The sequence below is a fragment of the Gopherus flavomarginatus genome, chromosome 2 (genome assembly GCF_025201925.1).
Source record: "Gopherus flavomarginatus isolate rGopFla2 chromosome 2, rGopFla2.mat.asm, whole genome shotgun sequence".
In the NCBI taxonomy this organism is placed as follows: domain Eukaryota; kingdom Metazoa; phylum Chordata; order Testudines; family Testudinidae; genus Gopherus; species Gopherus flavomarginatus.
The window spans coordinates 255,151,495-255,168,875 of record NC_066618.1 but is presented as its reverse complement, the minus strand read 5'-3'; the positions used below and the strand labels follow the sequence as shown (position 1 = coordinate 255,168,875).

The 17,381-nt window shown below is 48.0% G+C and overlaps 1 protein-coding gene across 1 annotated transcript in view; it reads right to left on the bottom strand.

Annotated features, from left to right (window-relative positions):
* The window catches only part of SLC26A7 (solute carrier family 26 member 7), a 151,923-nt gene that overhangs the window by 56,585 nt on the left and 77,957 nt on the right, over positions 1-17,381 (bottom strand). The window contains exon 10 of the mRNA XM_050941497.1: positions 16,623-16,718. Coding sequence (XP_050797454.1) covers positions 16,623-16,718 — 96 coding nt within the window. The remainder of the gene's footprint in view (positions 1-16,622; positions 16,719-17,381) is intronic.

Genomic DNA, 17,381 nt, shown 5'->3' with positions numbered 1-17,381 from the left:
ATACTAGCTGTTCAAGTTTGTGGCAAGAACAGACCATATTACAATCACACGACCAGTGTTAACAATGTCTTTTCTCTTCAAAAAAATGGCTGATGCTACAGCAGTTAGTTCAGAAATGCCAGATGCAATTCAGTACTTTGGATCTAATAATGGAAGTTTTTGCCTGAGTAAAGACTTCAGGATTTGTCCCTTTATTGTCAAATATAAATCACATTTTATACAGTTATGCTTTACACAATGTGGAATGTTGTAATACTTTGCTGAGCAAAGTGTTTTCCTTCCAATTCTTTAAAGTGCCAAATTACAACAAAAGAATCTGCTGTCTTTCTTAGGTGATACCTCTTTTGAGCAAATAGCAAAGAGGTAGCTTATTCCTTGAAACCAAATACTGATAAATTCTAGACATATCTTAAAATTAAAACTTACACAAATTACTGTGCATGAATTTATACAGAATATCACCAGGGAAAACAAAAAGTCAAAACCTATTTACCAGGCTGTTTTTATTACACATGAAAAGGCTAATCCAGCAACTTTGAACTTTAAATACAGACTGAATCAAACAGAGCCCATTCAGCCATGGCTTAATCTTTACTGCTTGTCAGACCAAACCACTTGCACTTCAATTTGTAAATTTCTCAAAGCCTCAATGCTACAATGTTGCTAACATCTCACCTCACTTTACCACACTTATGACAGCTACAAAAGTCTCCACAGGTTGTAATAACTCATACACTTACCAATTTTGTAAGCCATGATCTTAGTTTGTTCATTCAAAGCTTTTAAACCCATAGTTTTGTCCAGAAATTTGTATTTCAGCTCTGGACATCACTGAGACCCTCATTAATCTAAACATTTGCTGGACAAATGGAAGCAAAACAGGCTTTCAGCTACTTATAAACGGTATTAGCAGGGATATAAGGGAAATGGAATTGAGAGTACAATCTCATTCTGAGACAAATGGTTCCTTTATAACATGACTAAGATCCACTGGTGGGACAGTGTAGGGAAACACACTGATACTGCCTGTTCTGCACATGCTCAGTGGAGAGAATGCTTTAGATTCAAGGGCAGAGACCAAAGAAAAAGCGAAGGAGAAAAATCAGCCAATCCATACAAAGTCTATGCTCGGGGATACAAAACCAAACACTGTTGAGAACTATGGGCACAATTGATTTTTATTACCCAGATGATGCAGGTCTCATTTAAATGCTGGATCCTAATGCTACATTAGTATGTGTACCCCCCTCAACAACTGTCAGGGTCGTAAAATCATAGAATATTAGGATTGGAAGAGACCTCAGGAGGTCATCTAGTCCAACCCCCTGCTCAAAGCAGGACCAACACCAACTAAATCATCCCAGCCAGGACTTTGTCAAGCCGGGCCTTAAAAACCTCTAAGGATGGAGATTCCACCATCTCCCTAGGTAACCCATTCTAGTGCTTCACCACCCTCCTAGTGAAATATTTCCTAATATCCAACCTAGACCTCCCTCACTGCAGCTTGAGACCATTGCTCCTTGTTCTGTCATCTGCCACAACTGAGAACAGCTGAGCTCCACCCTCTTTGGAACCCCCCTTCAGATAGTTGAAGACCCCCCTCACTCTTCTCTTCTGCAGACTAAACAAACCCAGCTCCCTCAGCCTCTCCTCGTAAGTTATGTGCCCCAGCCCCCTGATCATTTTCATTCCCCTCCACTGGACTCTCTCCAATTTGTCCATATCCTTTCTGTATTGGGGGGCCCAAAACTGGACACAATACTCCAAATGTGGCATCATCAGTGCCAAATAGAGGGGAATAATCACTTCCCTTGATCTTCTGGCAATGCTCCTACTAATGCAGCGCAATATGCCATTAGCCTTCTTGACAACAAGAGTACACTGCTGACTCATATCCAGCTTCTCATCCGCTGTAATCCCCAGGTCTTCAGAAAAGGGACCAATATCTACTTCTCTGTTAGTACAGAACCAAGTGCAGTGGGATCCAACCCTGACTGGGACTTCCGGGCACTAAGGTAATAAATAATTCACTTACTAAGATACTTTAAATGCCTTTCTCCACTAGTGATGTCTGTGTAGTCTCTGAATCTTTTCGCCAGACTATCTATTTGATAAGACGTCTGACACCAAAGCCTCCTGCTACTGAGGACGTTAGAGCTAGTGCAATCTAAAAGACAGTGGAAGGAACGAAAGTATTTGATTTTAGGAAAGCTGGTGAGCGCACTTAAAACCCTCCTTTGACAGAATGATATTCTTCATCTTAGTTGTAACAAGAGACCACAAAGCTGGAGTGTATGAGCCAAAGCAATCATCTTCTCACATGTCAATCACCCTTTCCAAGGTTTATGTTGACTCTTTTAGAAAAGCAATTTTGTTGATACTCTGCTGGACATTCTGATTTCTGGATTGTTGAAAAGTTCAACAAAGAAGACATAGAAACCTCAAAGATGTCTTTGGCGAGCCACTTTGAGAGAGATATCAGAGGCTTATAATTTAACCACAGCATTCTTCAAACCTTAACAATAACACATTCCATGTATGCAGTGTTGTTGTAGCTGTGTTGCTCCCAGAATTAAGAGGCAAATGGGTGAGGTAATATCATTTATGGGACCAACTTCTGCTGATGAGATAGACAAGCTTTTGAGTCCACATCGAATATGTAATGTAGTTGTTTGATGACACTCTGTATGGGTTCCAGTGTGGGATGGTAGGTGAAATCTAGGAATGGGCAGTAGGAGAGGCTTTATTTCTGTATTGAAGCAAGGTCTCTAGGGGTATTTAGGTTGCCTGTTTCATGTTCTGATTTACTTCTCTGGTGGAGTGTCCTTTTTTGGTGAATGCAGGTTTGTGTGTGTTAAGGTGTATATCTCGTACTTTCTCCTCAGAGCATATTCTGTGGTATCTGAGAGTCTTGCTGGAGATAACAAATTTCTTGGTGCGTTTGGGGTGGTTACTGGATCTATGAAGGTAGATGTGGTGATCCATGCATTTCTTGTATATAAATGTCTATAGTGTTCCATTGTCGAAGCTAATCATGGTGTTTGGGAAGTTGACACTGGTGTGAGAGTGTTCCAGTGAGAGTTTAATGGATGGATAGTGGTTCTTGATGTTGAGGTTGAAATCCATGAGGGAGTTTAAGTCATCTGTCCAGAGGATCAAAATATCATCAATGTATCTCAGGTATATCATTGGTATAGTGGTACGTTTGTCCAGAAATTCTTCTTCAAGGTGGCCCATAAAGAGGTTGGCGTATTGGGAAGCCATCCTAGTATCCATGGCTGTTCTCCCATGTGTTTGGGGTGGGTTGTCAATTGTTGTAAATATTTGAGGTAGGCAGCTATGCCGACATTGTGAGGGATGTTGATGTAAAGGAAGGCGACATCCATGGGGACAAGGATGGTGTTCTGAGGGAGGTTGTTAATGTTGCGGAGTTTGTGGAGGAAGTCAGTTGTGTCCTGGAGGAACCTCTCCCTTTGTGTGGTTAGTGGTTTAAGGATGGTTTCTCTGAGTCCTGATATTGTTTCAATAAAAGTGCTGCAGCCAGATATGATGAGTCTGCATGGGTTCCTTTGTCTGTGTATCTTGGGAAGCATGTAGAAGGTCCCTGGAGTGCATTCCTGGGAGATGAGTTTGTAGAGTTTCTCTTTGAGTTGTTTGGGAAAGGATTTGATGATATCCTTAACTTCCTGGGTAAATTGTACTGAGGGGTCTTCTTTGAGTTCTTTATGTAGGTGGTGGTGTCAGAGTGTTGTCGGTTGGCCTTATAAATGTAGTCATCACAGCTGAGGATTACGATGGCACCCCTTTTGGCTGCTGGTTGGATCACTGTCTGGTAGCTGGATTTCAGGGACTGTATACTGTCCTCTCAGTGGTGGAGAGATTGTGGCGGATATGGTGTTTGTTAAGAATTTCAGTCAATTTTCTTCCTGATGCAAACAAAATAATGATCAAGAGCATGGTTTCATCCACTATTTGTTGTCCAATCAGATGATTCCATAGGCATTGACTCTGTGGGTGGTCTAGCCCTGGAGCACCCATGGAAAAAACTAGTGAGTACTCAGCACCCACCAGCAGCCCCATGGATCAGCACCTCCCCGTCCCTCCCAGTACCTCCTGCCCACTGTGATCAGCTGTTCAGCAGTGTGCATGAGATGCTGGGGGAGAGGAGTAGGAGTGGGGGCAGGAAGTGAGAAGAGGCAAGGGGAGGGTTTGGCAGATGGGTGGAATGGGGGCAGGGCCTGGGGCAGAGTGGGGGGTCGAGCACCCCCCGGGATCTGAGTAAGTTGGTGCCTATGTATGATTCTTTTTTCTTATGACTGTCGATGGGACATGTACTTGTGAGTGGTGTCATCACTGTTGTGAAAGAATTCTTTCAGGTGGAGCCAGGGGAAGAATTCTCCTAGTTTTCCACATGCTAGTATGGAATCAGGTTCTGTGGTAGGGCAGATGTTCAATCCCTTAGAGAGTACAGATAATTCATCTCCAATTAGGGGTAGTATTGATAAACTGATGAGGTTTAGGTTTTATGTAATGTCCATGTCATAGGTACTGGTGCCATAATTTCTCCTGGAGGTTGGTGTTCTGTGGGTTGTGGAGTAGTTGTAGTTGGTTCAGTTTTTTGTTTTTGTTTTGGATGGCTCTCGTCAGGGAATTTTTTCTATATATATAGTTTTTTGGATTTCTTGTATGATTTCCAGGTAACTTTCCTGATTTTTTTCTTCCAGTGTGTGGGAGCATGTCATGATTTCTTGTTCAAGCTGGTCCCTTCCAGAATATGTGAGGTGCAGTAAGTGGTTCCTCAGTTTTTCTGAAGTCCATCTGGAGAGCTGTTCAGCATAATTGGAGTTGTATGTAGTGGTCAGAGGGTTATAGATGGTGAGACCTCTTGGGATGATGTTTTGTTTCTTGCATTTGCTCAGGAAGTAGATGTCACTGTTAAGTTTTGCTTCCTTTTTCTTTATGTTGTGGAGTTTTCGTTTCAGATGGCAGAATTTGATATCTTCCATTGTTTTATGCAGTGTTATTGTAGCCACGTTGGTTCCAGGATATTAGAGAGAAAAGTAGTCTTGTGCCTCCTGATACTAGGGGGCACAAAATAAAAGGGGTGGGGGAGACACGTGTTGTCTCTGGGAGAAACTTCAAGCCCCACCTCCCTGGCCCAGGGCAGCCAATCTGCCGGCTCCTGTGGGGCTGGAGTCATAGAAGCGGGAAGCACGTGCCTCTGGGACCAGCTGGGGCCAGACCCAGCCTGGGAAAACTCATAGCTCTCCATGGAGCTCACTCAGTAGGGGAGGTACAGGGTGCAGACAATGCCCTTACCTCTGGCTGAGCAGAAGCTAGGGAACCTGCTCCCGGTGTCTTCCCCAGAACCCCCAGCCCTGCGCCCAGCCCAGGACCCCTGTGCTCTCCCCACCCCACCAGAGGTACCTGTAGGGGGCTCTGACCTTTTCTCACTGTGCCTTCCCCTCCTCCCAGCTTGCTTGACTGCTCTCCATGGCAGCCGGGCCTTGGCAAGGAGCAGGACTCAGCCACTTTTCGGAAATGTGCCAGGGTGCAACTTTGGCTTGCTCGGCCCGTTCCCGGCAGCTAGGCCCAGGCGGGGAACGGAGGAGGTGGGCTGCTCACCAGCTGGCTTCTCATAGGCAGTTGCCACATTGCACACAATAGCGGCCACCCTCAGCTGGCATGAGAAGCAGCTGGTCCCTTTCCTTCTACTCCCTGCCCAGGCTCGGCTGCCAGGGACAGGGTCAAATGTGCCAGGGGGCAGGCATGGCGGAAGAAGGACAGAGCCCTCTTCCTCCCCTGCAGGGCGAGCAGAAATCAGGAGGTGAGGGAGAGGGCACTGGACCCTGCATGCCCCCCATGCGTCACCTATAGTGAGGTAATATCTTTTATTGGACCAACTTCTGCTGGTGAGAGAGACTAGCTTTTGAGCGTATACAGAACTCTTCTGCAGGTCTGGGAGACTAATTCAGCATTACTGCTAAATACAAGGTGGAATAGATTTTTTACCTTAACTACTTAACACATATTTCAAAGGACCATTCAAGGTAGTGGCCCATTAACACCCCTCTAGTCATAAGAAGGAAAGGAAGGGCAGAGGGGAAGTAGCTGGTGGGAAGGGGGGCATTATTAGTGAGTTGCAGCAGATTGTTGTAATAAGCCATAAATACAGTGTTTCTGTTCCATCCTTATTTTTAGTATCTAGCTAAGTTATGAATTAAAGCCCCCAGGCTCATCTTTTGAAAATGTTGTGCAGGTTTCTTTTGAAGATTGGGACTGATAGGCCAGATGTACAATGAGACAAATGTACATCCAGAAGTGATGTGGTGTTTTTGTCTTTTATCATTTTCCTGTGTGAGTTCATTCAAGCGCATAGTGATTATCTGGTTTCACCCACACAATTGCTATTGGGGCATTCAGTGCACTGGTTTGAGGTATACCACGTGTTGTGATAGACATGTGCAGGATGCATGGATCTTGAAAGGTGTGTGTGAGGGGTGCTGATCATTGTAACAGTGGAAATACGTCATCAGGTTTTGCATCTGTTGTTCTGGCAGGGTCTGAAACCACTTTGAGTTGGTTGGTCCTGGTCTATGGGGAGGAAGCTTGCTTCTGATGATGAGCTTGGAGAGGTTGGGGGGGGGGGTGTTTGAAGGCCAGAAGAAGGGATCCCCCTTTCCTTTCCTCTCTATGACTGGTAGGCTGCTACAGATTATAAACCCATTACTTCTCCTACCTTCAGTGGGCAGGGAGAACAATTGATTCTCAACAGCCCTTAATATATTTGAAGAACCCCCCTCAGCCTTCTTTTCTCAAATCTAAGCATGCCCAGTTTTATTCACCTTTCCTCGTAGGTCATGTTTTCTAAATCTTTTATCATCCTTGCTGCTCTCCTCTGGACTCTCTCCACTTTGTCCCCATCTTTCCTGAAGTGTGGAGCCCAGACCTGGACATAGTATTCCAACTGAGGCCTTACCAGTGAGTACAGGGGGACAATTCCTCTCGTGTTTTACACGACACCCTTATTAATACACCCCAGAATGATATTAGCTTTTTCACAACTGCATGACATTGTTGACTCATATTCAATTTGTGATCCATTTCCCCAAATCCTTTTCAGAGGTTCGACACCTAGCCAGTTTTTCAGTTGTGCATTTGTTTTTCCTTCACAAGTGTAGTACTTTGCACTTGTCTTTACTGACTTTCATCTTGTTGATTTCAGACTAACTGTCCAATTTGTCAAGATTATTTTGAATTATAATCTTGTCCTCTGAAGTGCCTGAAACCCCTCTCAGCTTGGTGTCATTTGCAAATGTTATAAGCATATGCTTCACCCCATTATTCAAGTCATTAATGAAAATATTGAATAGTACTGGACCCAGGACTGACCTCTGTGGGTTCCCACTTAGATACGTCTTCCTAGTTTGACAGTGAACCATTGATAGCTACTCTTTGAGAACAGTCTTTCAACCAGGTGTGCACCTATGTTATAGTAACTTCATCTAGACCACATTTCCCTAGTTTACTTATGAGAATGTCACGTGGAACTGTATCAAAAGCCTTACTAAAATCAAGATAGATCATGTCTACTGCTTTCCCCTTATCTACTATCCCAGTAACACTGTCGAAGAAAATTAGGTTGGTTTGGCATGATTTGTTTTCAACAAATCCATGCTGGCTATGTCTTATAATCCTATTATCTTGTAGGTGCTTGCAAAAAGACGGTTACTCACCTTTGTAACTGTTGTTCTTCGAGATGTGTTGCTCATATCCATTCCAATTAGGTGTGTGCGCTGCGTGCACGTTCGGAGACTTTTTACCCTAGCAACACTCAGTGGGCCAGCAGGTCGCCCCCTGGAGTGGCGCCGGTATGGCACCTGATATATACCCCTGCTGGCCCGCCCGCTCCTCAGTTCCTTCTTGCCGGCTACTCCGACAGTGGGGAAGGAGAGCGGGTGTGGAATGGATATGAGCAACACATCTCGAAGAACAACGGTTACAAAGGGGAGTAATCGTCTTTTCTTCTTCGAGTGCTTGCTCATATCCATTCCAATTAGGTGATTCCCAAGCCTTACCTAGGCGGTGAGGTCGGAGCGAGACGTTGCGGACTGTAAAACCGCTGCGCCGAAAGCGGCATCGTCTCTAGCTTGCTGGACCAGTGCATAGTGTGATGCAAAGGTGTGCACAGAAGACCAGGTGGCCGCACGGTAGATTTCCTGTATGGGGACATGAGCCAAAAACGCAGCCGACGAAGCCTGAGCCCTGGTAGAATGGGCGGTAAGGGCCCCCGTTGGCACGTGGGTCAAGTCGTAACATGTCCTGATGCAGGACGTGACCCAGGATGCAATACGCTGGGAAGAGATTGCCATGCCTCTCATGCGTTCCGCTACTGCCACAAACAATTGTGGTGAGCGTCAGAAGGGTTTAGTTCTCTCAATATAGAACGTGAGAGCCCTTCGGACATCCAAGGAATGGAGCTGTTGCTATCTTCGGGATGAATGCGTCTTTGGGTAAAAGACTGGCAGGAAGACGTCTTGGTTAATATGGAAGGCGGAGACGACCTTAGGGAGGAACGCCGGGTGCGGTCGCAGCTGTACATTGTCCTTATGGAACACCCTATACGGAGGGTCCACGGTCAGAGCCCGAAGCTCCGAGACTCGCCGAGCCGACGTGATAGCGACTAGGAAGGCCACTTTCCAGGACAGGTACAGTAGCGAGCATGTGGCTAAGGGTTCGAGGGGGGCGCCATGAGCCTAGACAAGACCAGGTTCAGGTCCCAAGTAGGGGTAGGCCGTTTGACCTGAGGGTATAGTCGCTCCAGGCCTTTGATGAATCTTGACACCATAGGGTGGGAAAACACGGACTTGCCAGCCTCGCCTGGATGGAAGGTGGATATAGCCGAGAGATGGACGTGCAGAGAGGAGATCGCCAAGCCCTGCTGCTTGAGAGACCACACGTAGTCCAAAATGGTGGGGACTAGCACGGAGAGTGGGTCGTGGCCGTGCTGGTTGCACCAGCAGCAGAAGCATTTCCATTTCGCTAGGCAGGTTGAACGCGTGGAAGGCTTCCTGCTGCCCAACAACACTTGTACTGCATCAGAACAGCGCAACTCGAACTGGCTTAACCAGCCAGGAGCCATGCAGACAGATGGAGGGACTGTAGATCCAGATGGCGCATCCTGCCGAAGTCCTATGTGATCAGATCCGGCCAAAGAGGTAGGGCAATTGGATTCGCCAGGGACAGATCGAGCAGCATGGTGTACCAAGGCTGCCGCGGCCAAGCCGGAGCGATCAGGATGAGGCGGGCCTTGTCTCTCCGGACCTTGATCAGGACTCGGTGGACGAGAGGGAAGGGTGGAAAGGCGTAGCAAAGACGTCCCGTCCACGGAATGAGGAACGCGTCCGACAGGAAGCCTGGGGAGCGACCCTGTAGAGAGCAGAACACCTGGCATTTCCTGTTCGATCTGGAGGCGAACAGATCTATCTGGGGAAACCCCCACCTCCGGAAAACGACACAGAGGACGTCCGGACGGATGGACCATTCGTGGGACAGAAAGGATCTGCTCAGGTGATCCGCAAGGGTGTTCCGCACTCCCGGGAGAAAGGAGGCCACTAGATGAATAGAGTGGGCTATGCAAAAGTCCCACAGACATATTGCTTCCTGACACAGTGGGGAGTACCGGGTCCCGCCCTGCTTGTTGATGTAATACATGGCCGTTGTGTTGTCCGTGAATACCGCGACACAACGGCTGTGCAAATGGCATTGGAATGTCTGGAATGCTAGGCGAACTGCCCGCAGCTCCCGCACATTGATGTGAAGAGTCAACTCTCTCTGTGACCATAGACCCTGTGTACGCAGGGTCCCCAGGTGCACATCCCAGCCCAGCGATGACGCGTCCGTTGTCAAGGACACTGAGGGCTGAGGGGCGTGAAACAGTAGGCCCGCACACACTTGGGAGGACGTTGTCCACCAGCCTAGGAAACCGAGAAAGTTCGGTGGAATCATTACGATTGCGTCTATGGCGTCCCTGCCCGGTCGATAGACTGACGCGAGCCAGATCTGCAGCGGGCGCATGCGGAGTCCTGCATGTTTGGTGACGAAGGTGCATGCGGCCATGTGCCCCAGGAGAGCGAGGCACGTTCGAGCAGACGTGGTCGGGAAGGCCTGCAGGCTTGTGACCATGGACACTATGGCTGGAATCGGTGCCGGGGGAGGCTGGCCATTGCGAGGTTGGAGTCTAGCACTGCCCCGATGAACTCTATGCTCCGCGTAGGCACCAGAGTGGACTTGTCTGGGTTGATGGTCAGACCTAGGCTCGCAAACAGCTCCCTGATGACGGTGATGTGCCCGGTCACCTGCGCCTCCGATGTGCCTCGAATGAGCCAGTCGTCGAGGTAAGGGAAGACATGGATACGACGGTGGCGCAGGGCAGCGGCGACGACCGCCATACACTTGGTGAACACCCGGGGGGCTGAGGAAAGCCCAAAGGGGAGGACCGTGAACTGGTAGTGGTCCTGATTTACCACAAAGCGAAGATACCGCCTGTGCGGGGGAAAGATCGCAATGTGGAAGTATGCGTCCTTCATGTCGAGAGCGGCGTACCAATCTCTGGGATCCAGGGAAGGAATGATGGTTCCTAAGGTTACCATGCGGAACTTGAACTTTTTGATGAATTTGTTCAGGCCTCACAGGTCCAGGATGGGTCGAAGGCCCCCTTTTGACTTGGGGATTAAGAAGTACCAGGAATAAAACCTCTTGCCCCTTAGCTCCCTTGGCACGTCCTCTATAGCTCCAATGAGCAGGAGCTTGCGAACCTCCTGGATGATAAGTTGCTCGTGAGAGGGGTCCCTGAAGAGGGACGAGGAGGGAGGATGCGAGGGGGGTGGAGAAATAAACTGAAGATGGTAACCAAACTGCACCATGCGCAGGACCTAACGATCCGAAGTTAGCTGGGACCACGACGGCAGGAAGGGGCGGAGGCGGTTGAGGAAATGAAGTGGATCCAGGGAAGGGATTGGTAAGCTGCTCTCGGGCGCACCTTCAAAAGTTCGCCTTGGGTCCCTGCGGTGGCTTGTCAGACCCTTGTTACCCCTTTGAGGACCTGACTGACGTCTATGGTTCGGCCGGCCTCGCCTCCGGCTGAAATCTTGCCTGGGGCAAGGCGGGGGGTAAGTGCGCTGATGGTAGGGGCGGAATGGCCTTCTCTGAGTCTGGGGCGTGTGCATTCCCAGTGAGCGCATGATGACCCGGTTATCCTTCAGGCTCTGTAGGCTGGGTTCTGTCTTCTCAGAGAAAAGGCCCTGCCCATCAAATGGCAGGTCCTGAATCGTGTACTGTAGCTCCGGCGGTAGTCCGGAAGACTGCAGCCACGATATACGGTGCATGGTTATGCCCAATGACAGTGTTCTTGCTGCCGAATCTGCGGCATCTAATGACGCTTGTAGCGAGGTCCTGGCGACCCTCCTGCCCTCTTCCAGGAGAGATGAAAATTCCTGGCGTGAGTCCTGGGGAAGCAGCTCCGTAAATTTGCCGACAGCCTCCCAGGTGTTGTGGCTGTAACGGCTCAGGAGGGCTTGCTGGTTCGCCACACGGAGCTGAAGGCCTCCCGCAGAAAAAATCTTGCGACCCAGCAAGTCCATGCGCCTGGCTTCCCTGGATTTTGGTGCAGGAGCTTGTTGGCTGTGGCGTTCCCACTCATTGACTGATTGTACCACCAAAGAGCAGGGAGCAGGGTGTACATAGAGGTACTCATACCCCTTGGATGGTACCATATATTTCCTTTCCACTCCGCGGGCAGTGGGTGGAATGGAGGATGGAGACTGCCAGATGGTGTCCGCCTTCGCCTGGATCGACTTGATGAAGGGGAGGGCTACCCTGGTCGGTGCCTCCGCAGAGAGGATGCTTACCACCGGGTCCTCTACTTCCGGGACTTCCTCAACAGGAAGGTTTATGTTCTGGGCAACTCGCCTCAGAAGGTCCTGATGTGCCCGGAGATCAATCGGCGGGGGCCCTGATGAAGATGTGCCCGCTACCGCCTCATCTGGGGACGAGGAAGAAGACACCCCAGGGAGGAGTGGTTCCTGAACGGAAGCCTCGTCCAGAGGGACCTCTACTTCCCGAGTATCCTGCTGCGCCAGGGGATCCGTAGGGTCTTTCTCCATACTTGAGGGGGGAGGCCGGTTGACTGTGGCCTCTGGTGCACGATGCTCCGATTGGTTGGAGTGAGCGGGGCCCGAAGGTTCGCCCTGGGCTTGGTGGTATGCCCAGGGTGTCCAAAAGGACCATTGTGGTGGTCCCTGGTCCGGGCGGGCCTGAACATCCGAACCCCCGTAAGAGGCGCTGTCCATATGGGAAGAAGCGGACGAGTGCCTTGAAGGCCATGGAGGAGCCGTCGATGACTGCGTCAGGCCTCTGCGCATCCCGACGTCGCTGCGCGGTGCCGGCGAGCGGTACCGGGAGTCATGGCGGTACCTCGATCTGGACCGGGACCTGCTACCAGCTCGGTGCCGGGAGGTCGACCGGTGCCGTACGCTGCCGTGCCGGGATCGGCTGCGGTAGGAACATCGGTGCCGCGATCTAGACCGGTGCCGAGACTAGTACGACGGCGACCGGGATCTTGAACGGTGCCGCGAGTACAACCAGTGCCGTAGGTAGCGGTCCCGGGACTGTGAGCGGCATCTGGATCTCGAGCGGCGACGCTGAGAGTGGTCCCTGGATCTGGAACGGGACCGATGCCCAGTAGTGCCCGGCGAATGCGGCCGCACCATGGCGGGCTTGCCCATCGATTGGAGAACCCGCACCGGCGGTGCCGGGGGTTGGGGCAGCTCGGGCTCTGTCAGGGCGGTGAGGTTGCGTGCAACGTAGAAGGTCTCCGGCGTGGAGGGCGCGACAAGCTCAACTGCTGTTGTCACTGGGGAGCTGAGATGCACCGGACTCAACGGTCCCTGAGGAGCCGGAGTCGACGGTGCGACGACGCTCGGTGCCGCGGCGGATGACGGTGCCGGGTGGTCAGGTTTGGAGGCACGCTCAGACTGCGGTGCAGTTGGAGGCACCGCAGGAGCCCTGTGCTTCTTGCTCCTCGGGGAGAGGGAGCGGTACTGGCTAGGGTGCCGGGCCGGTGCCGAGCGGGAAGTTGAAGCCTTTGCCAGCGCCGGGCGGTCCGGAGCGGAGGCGACACTTGGTCCCGGTGCCGGAGTCGGTGCCGACGGTGGAGTCAGCGCTGCCTCCATCAGGATCTGCTTGAGGCGACTGTCCCGCTCCTTCTTCATTCGGGGCTTGAATGCCTTGCAGATCCGGCACTTGTCCACAAGGTGGGACTCGCCTAGGCACCTCAGGCAGGAGTCGTGCGGATCTCCTGTGGGCATCGGCCGATGACAGGCCGCACAAGGCTTAAAGCCGGGTGAACCGGGCATGGGCCCCGGCACCGCAGGTAGGAAAAGGGGCGAACCCCCTATCCTCTGTATAACTATTTACAATTACACTTAACTAACTTTATAACTACAACTATTACTATAATTACAGAACTATATACACTATACTGTAGAAGAGTGAAACGCTAGGGAGGTGGAGAATGGCTAGCCGTGCTCCACAGTTCCAACGACCGACACGGGCGGTAAGAAGGAACTGAGGAGCGGGCGGGCCAGCAGGGGTATATATCAGGCGCCATACCGGCGCCACTCCGGGGGGCGACCTGCTGGCCCACCGAGTGTTGCTAGGGTAAAAAGTCTCCGACGAACGTGCACGCAGCGCGTGCACACCTAATTGGAATGGATATGAGCAAGCACTCGAAGAAGAACTGATTGTTTAGTCATTTGCTCTAGTATCTTTCCAGGTAACAAAGTTAGTCTGACCTGTCTATAATTCCTCAGGGTCCTCTTAATTCCCCTTTTTATGACAGAGAAAGATAATAATTTGACATCATATCTAATATTCTGTTTCCAGACACTGCATTTGCCAAACCAATGAGCATAACAATCTTGACTTCTACATTACATGACACACATCCTTTTAAATGCTCTTTATTCACATCTGTTCCAAAAGGACAGCTGCTAGTTATTTCTAAATGTTTTTAGTATAGTTCCCATCTTCAAAACACTTAAAAACCTAGGCAATAGACCTTTTTCATTTCCAATATACTGTCAGTTGCTGCTGGGATCCAATACATTCTAAAATCAGCGCTAACTTTAGTCACTCATATTACTTGGTCTTGGTGGGTCTCCTCAACCAGTTCTGTTATATAAGATCAACACTTCTATTTACAAAAGAAAACAATATTTCAATTTGAATTATACTATCTAGAGCAGGGGTAGGCAACCCATGGCACGCCTGCCGAAGGCAGCACACAAGCTGATTTTCAGTGGCACTCACACTGCCTGGGAACTGGCCACCGGTCCGGGGGGCTCCGCATTTTAATTTAATTTTAAATGAAGCTTCTTAAACATTTTAAAAAACTTTATTTACTTTACATACAACAATAGTTTAGTTATATATTATAGACATATAGAAAGATACCATCTAAAAACATTAAAATGTATTACTGGCATTCGAAACTTTAAATTAGAGTGAATAAATGAAGACTCGGCACACCACTTCTGAAAGGTTGCCACCCCTGATCTAGAGCAATATTCTTTACCATTTCATTATAAAGACTGAACAGAGGGGATGATACAGCTAGCCAAAGATGAATTATTGTTCTAATATATGCAACAAACAAGAATATATAGATGGAATCAGCATGGGAATTCTACTATCCAATACGTAAGCCTTCTTGGTTCTTTTAGGAGCTAACAGAACTACTGACAAGCCTGGCACTGGAATAACCTAAATTATTCTCCTAGGAGACTTCAGCACCTATGTTGACAACATTCACATCCCAATGGCTCAGGCCCTCATGTACAAAATGGTAAGCCCGCGATTCTCCAAGGTACATTCCAGGCATATTCACACAGCCAAATACACTCTTGATTTTATCTTAACATTAATTGATAACCTAGGTGTGATAACCATGCTCCTAGCCTTGTCTGATGTTCACTTCTGAACAGATATCAAAGCTTTCTAACCTTCCTACAAGGGAAAAAGAATCAGCCAGGCTAGTCTGCCTCTGAAAGATGATGAGTCAGGTGAGCTTCCAGAATATCCTGGTAGAAAACATCATCTAGTCATTAGAATAACATGCTGATGGAATAGTTATAGTCTCCTATCAACTGACATCAATTTACTTGTCCAGAAATACATCTCTCTCCACATCATCCACACAGATCACGTGGGTACTCTGGCAACCATTATCACCCGTGTGTGAAGGACAGACTAGAATGTAGATTGTACAACACAGGCCCAGAACTCTACCACTTGAAGCACATAGAATTCATAAAAGACTTCACCATACCTCTGGATGAGACCCAGCGATCCTCCTCCTCCTCCTCTGTTACAGTCTGAAAATTATCACCCAGCTGAACTGTCCCTAAAAGTTATCAGTTCAGTTTTTTAATGCAATACCTGTGAAGAGCTTCTGCTATGCTACCTGAGATCTTATTTCCCTAAGAGACCAGATGAATCTAAGATGCCTCCCATAAACATAACAGAAGGATGCAACCATTAACACTCCTTAACAGAATTACATACAGTGATCACAAACAGGCTTTAAAATGTTTCAAGAGATGTCCAAACCAATAGCTATAACATAGAGCCTTGTAAGGAATATTCAATGGCTCCCTCAGAGAGGGAAAACTACTGGCCCTCCTGAAACATGACCAACACTCAACAAATCACCACCACAACCAGCTGACTGAATGTCAGCCATATTTGCTTTGAATATTTGATAGGGGTTCTTTGCTGTGAATACTAGTGTCCTGTTCTGATTTCTATTAGAGTATGATGCTGCATTACTTTTTGTTTCACCAATCTGCTCCATTTAGGGTGACCCAACAGCAGTAAAAAATCTGCACGGGGTGGGTAGTAATAGGTACCTATATAAGAAAAAGCCCCAAATATCAGGACTGTCCCTATAAAATAGGGACATCGCGTCATCCTAGCTCCATTTCACATTCCTTGCTATGGAATCTTTTGTTTTGACCAAACAAAATCTGTTTTACTGTGCAAACGGGAAAGCATCACCCATCTCTAATACTATTTTCATATGGATTAAGATCTACGCAACATCATTAGAAACACACAATATCTATTTCCACATCTTTTGTACTTTTATTTCTATATGTCCTGTATAGTTTTCATTCCATGTACCAGGCTAGAATACCAGATTTTTTTTACACTTCCATACCAGCAAAACTTTGCAGACTAGCTAACCAAGGGATTTGTATACATACAAAATTGGACATTCTAAATCCATTCTGATTAACCAGGTCTGACTGAATAAACTTTTTTTGTCTTAAATTATGCTTTATCCTTAATAATTTGCCAAAATTCCATTCCTGTTTCTTATAAAGGCAATTAAAATTTCAAATGCTGCTATTTTGTGATTGAGAAAATAAGCTGGCAGTATATAAAAAACTGGCTTGCACTGGCATATGGGTTCTCAGCCTAAAGCAGTGTTAAGGTTTTGTTTAGCAAGCATGTGTTTAAGCCTCTGTCTCGAAAACATCCTTAGGTTACATTTCACTTACCCAGTCTATTTTATCCACATTCCAATATTTTTTTAAATCACGGAACTGCATTAGCATTCCCTTTAGACCCACAACAATGATACTTGCTAGAACACACTGAAAAAGAAGCAAAAGGAAAAGGCTATTAGGGAATTGCTAGGTAGCAAAATTGGCATTTTTCCCAAATTAGTAGTTGATATAACTTAATCCTAGAAATACCAAGGGAAATGCTTCAAAAATGTAGTGAGTACAGATATCAAGGGCACAGGCAAGGCACCAGACCCACTCTCCTCACCCTAACAGACTATATAGGAGAGGCCCTGGACTGAAGAAGACAGGAAACTCTGGAGAGAAATACCAGGCCTATCTGTTTTAGTAGCAGCAGGCCCACATTCTATTGCTACCTGGTGAGGTTCTCTGAAGCAAAGGAGCTAGTAACTTCCAGGCACTGATATGATTCCTGCCCTATTAAGCAGCAATTCCACTCCTCACCACCTTCTGCAGAAGGGTCCTGGAGCGGAGAATCCAGAGATTTGGCAGGCAGAGTAAAGGTACCAGGCCAACCCTGCATTAGTCTTTTCAATTTATGGGCCTCAGAGCAGGAAGGAGGAGGACAGAATCAAAACAGGAATAGGAAGGGATAGACTCAAAATATGGAGGTAGGAAAGGGGGAATAAGAAAGATTCAAAATACGGGTAATAGGATAGGGTTAAATAAAAAAGGAAAATAGCAAAAGGCTAAAAAAATACCCACAAACAGGAAAACAGGCAAAGGTTAAAA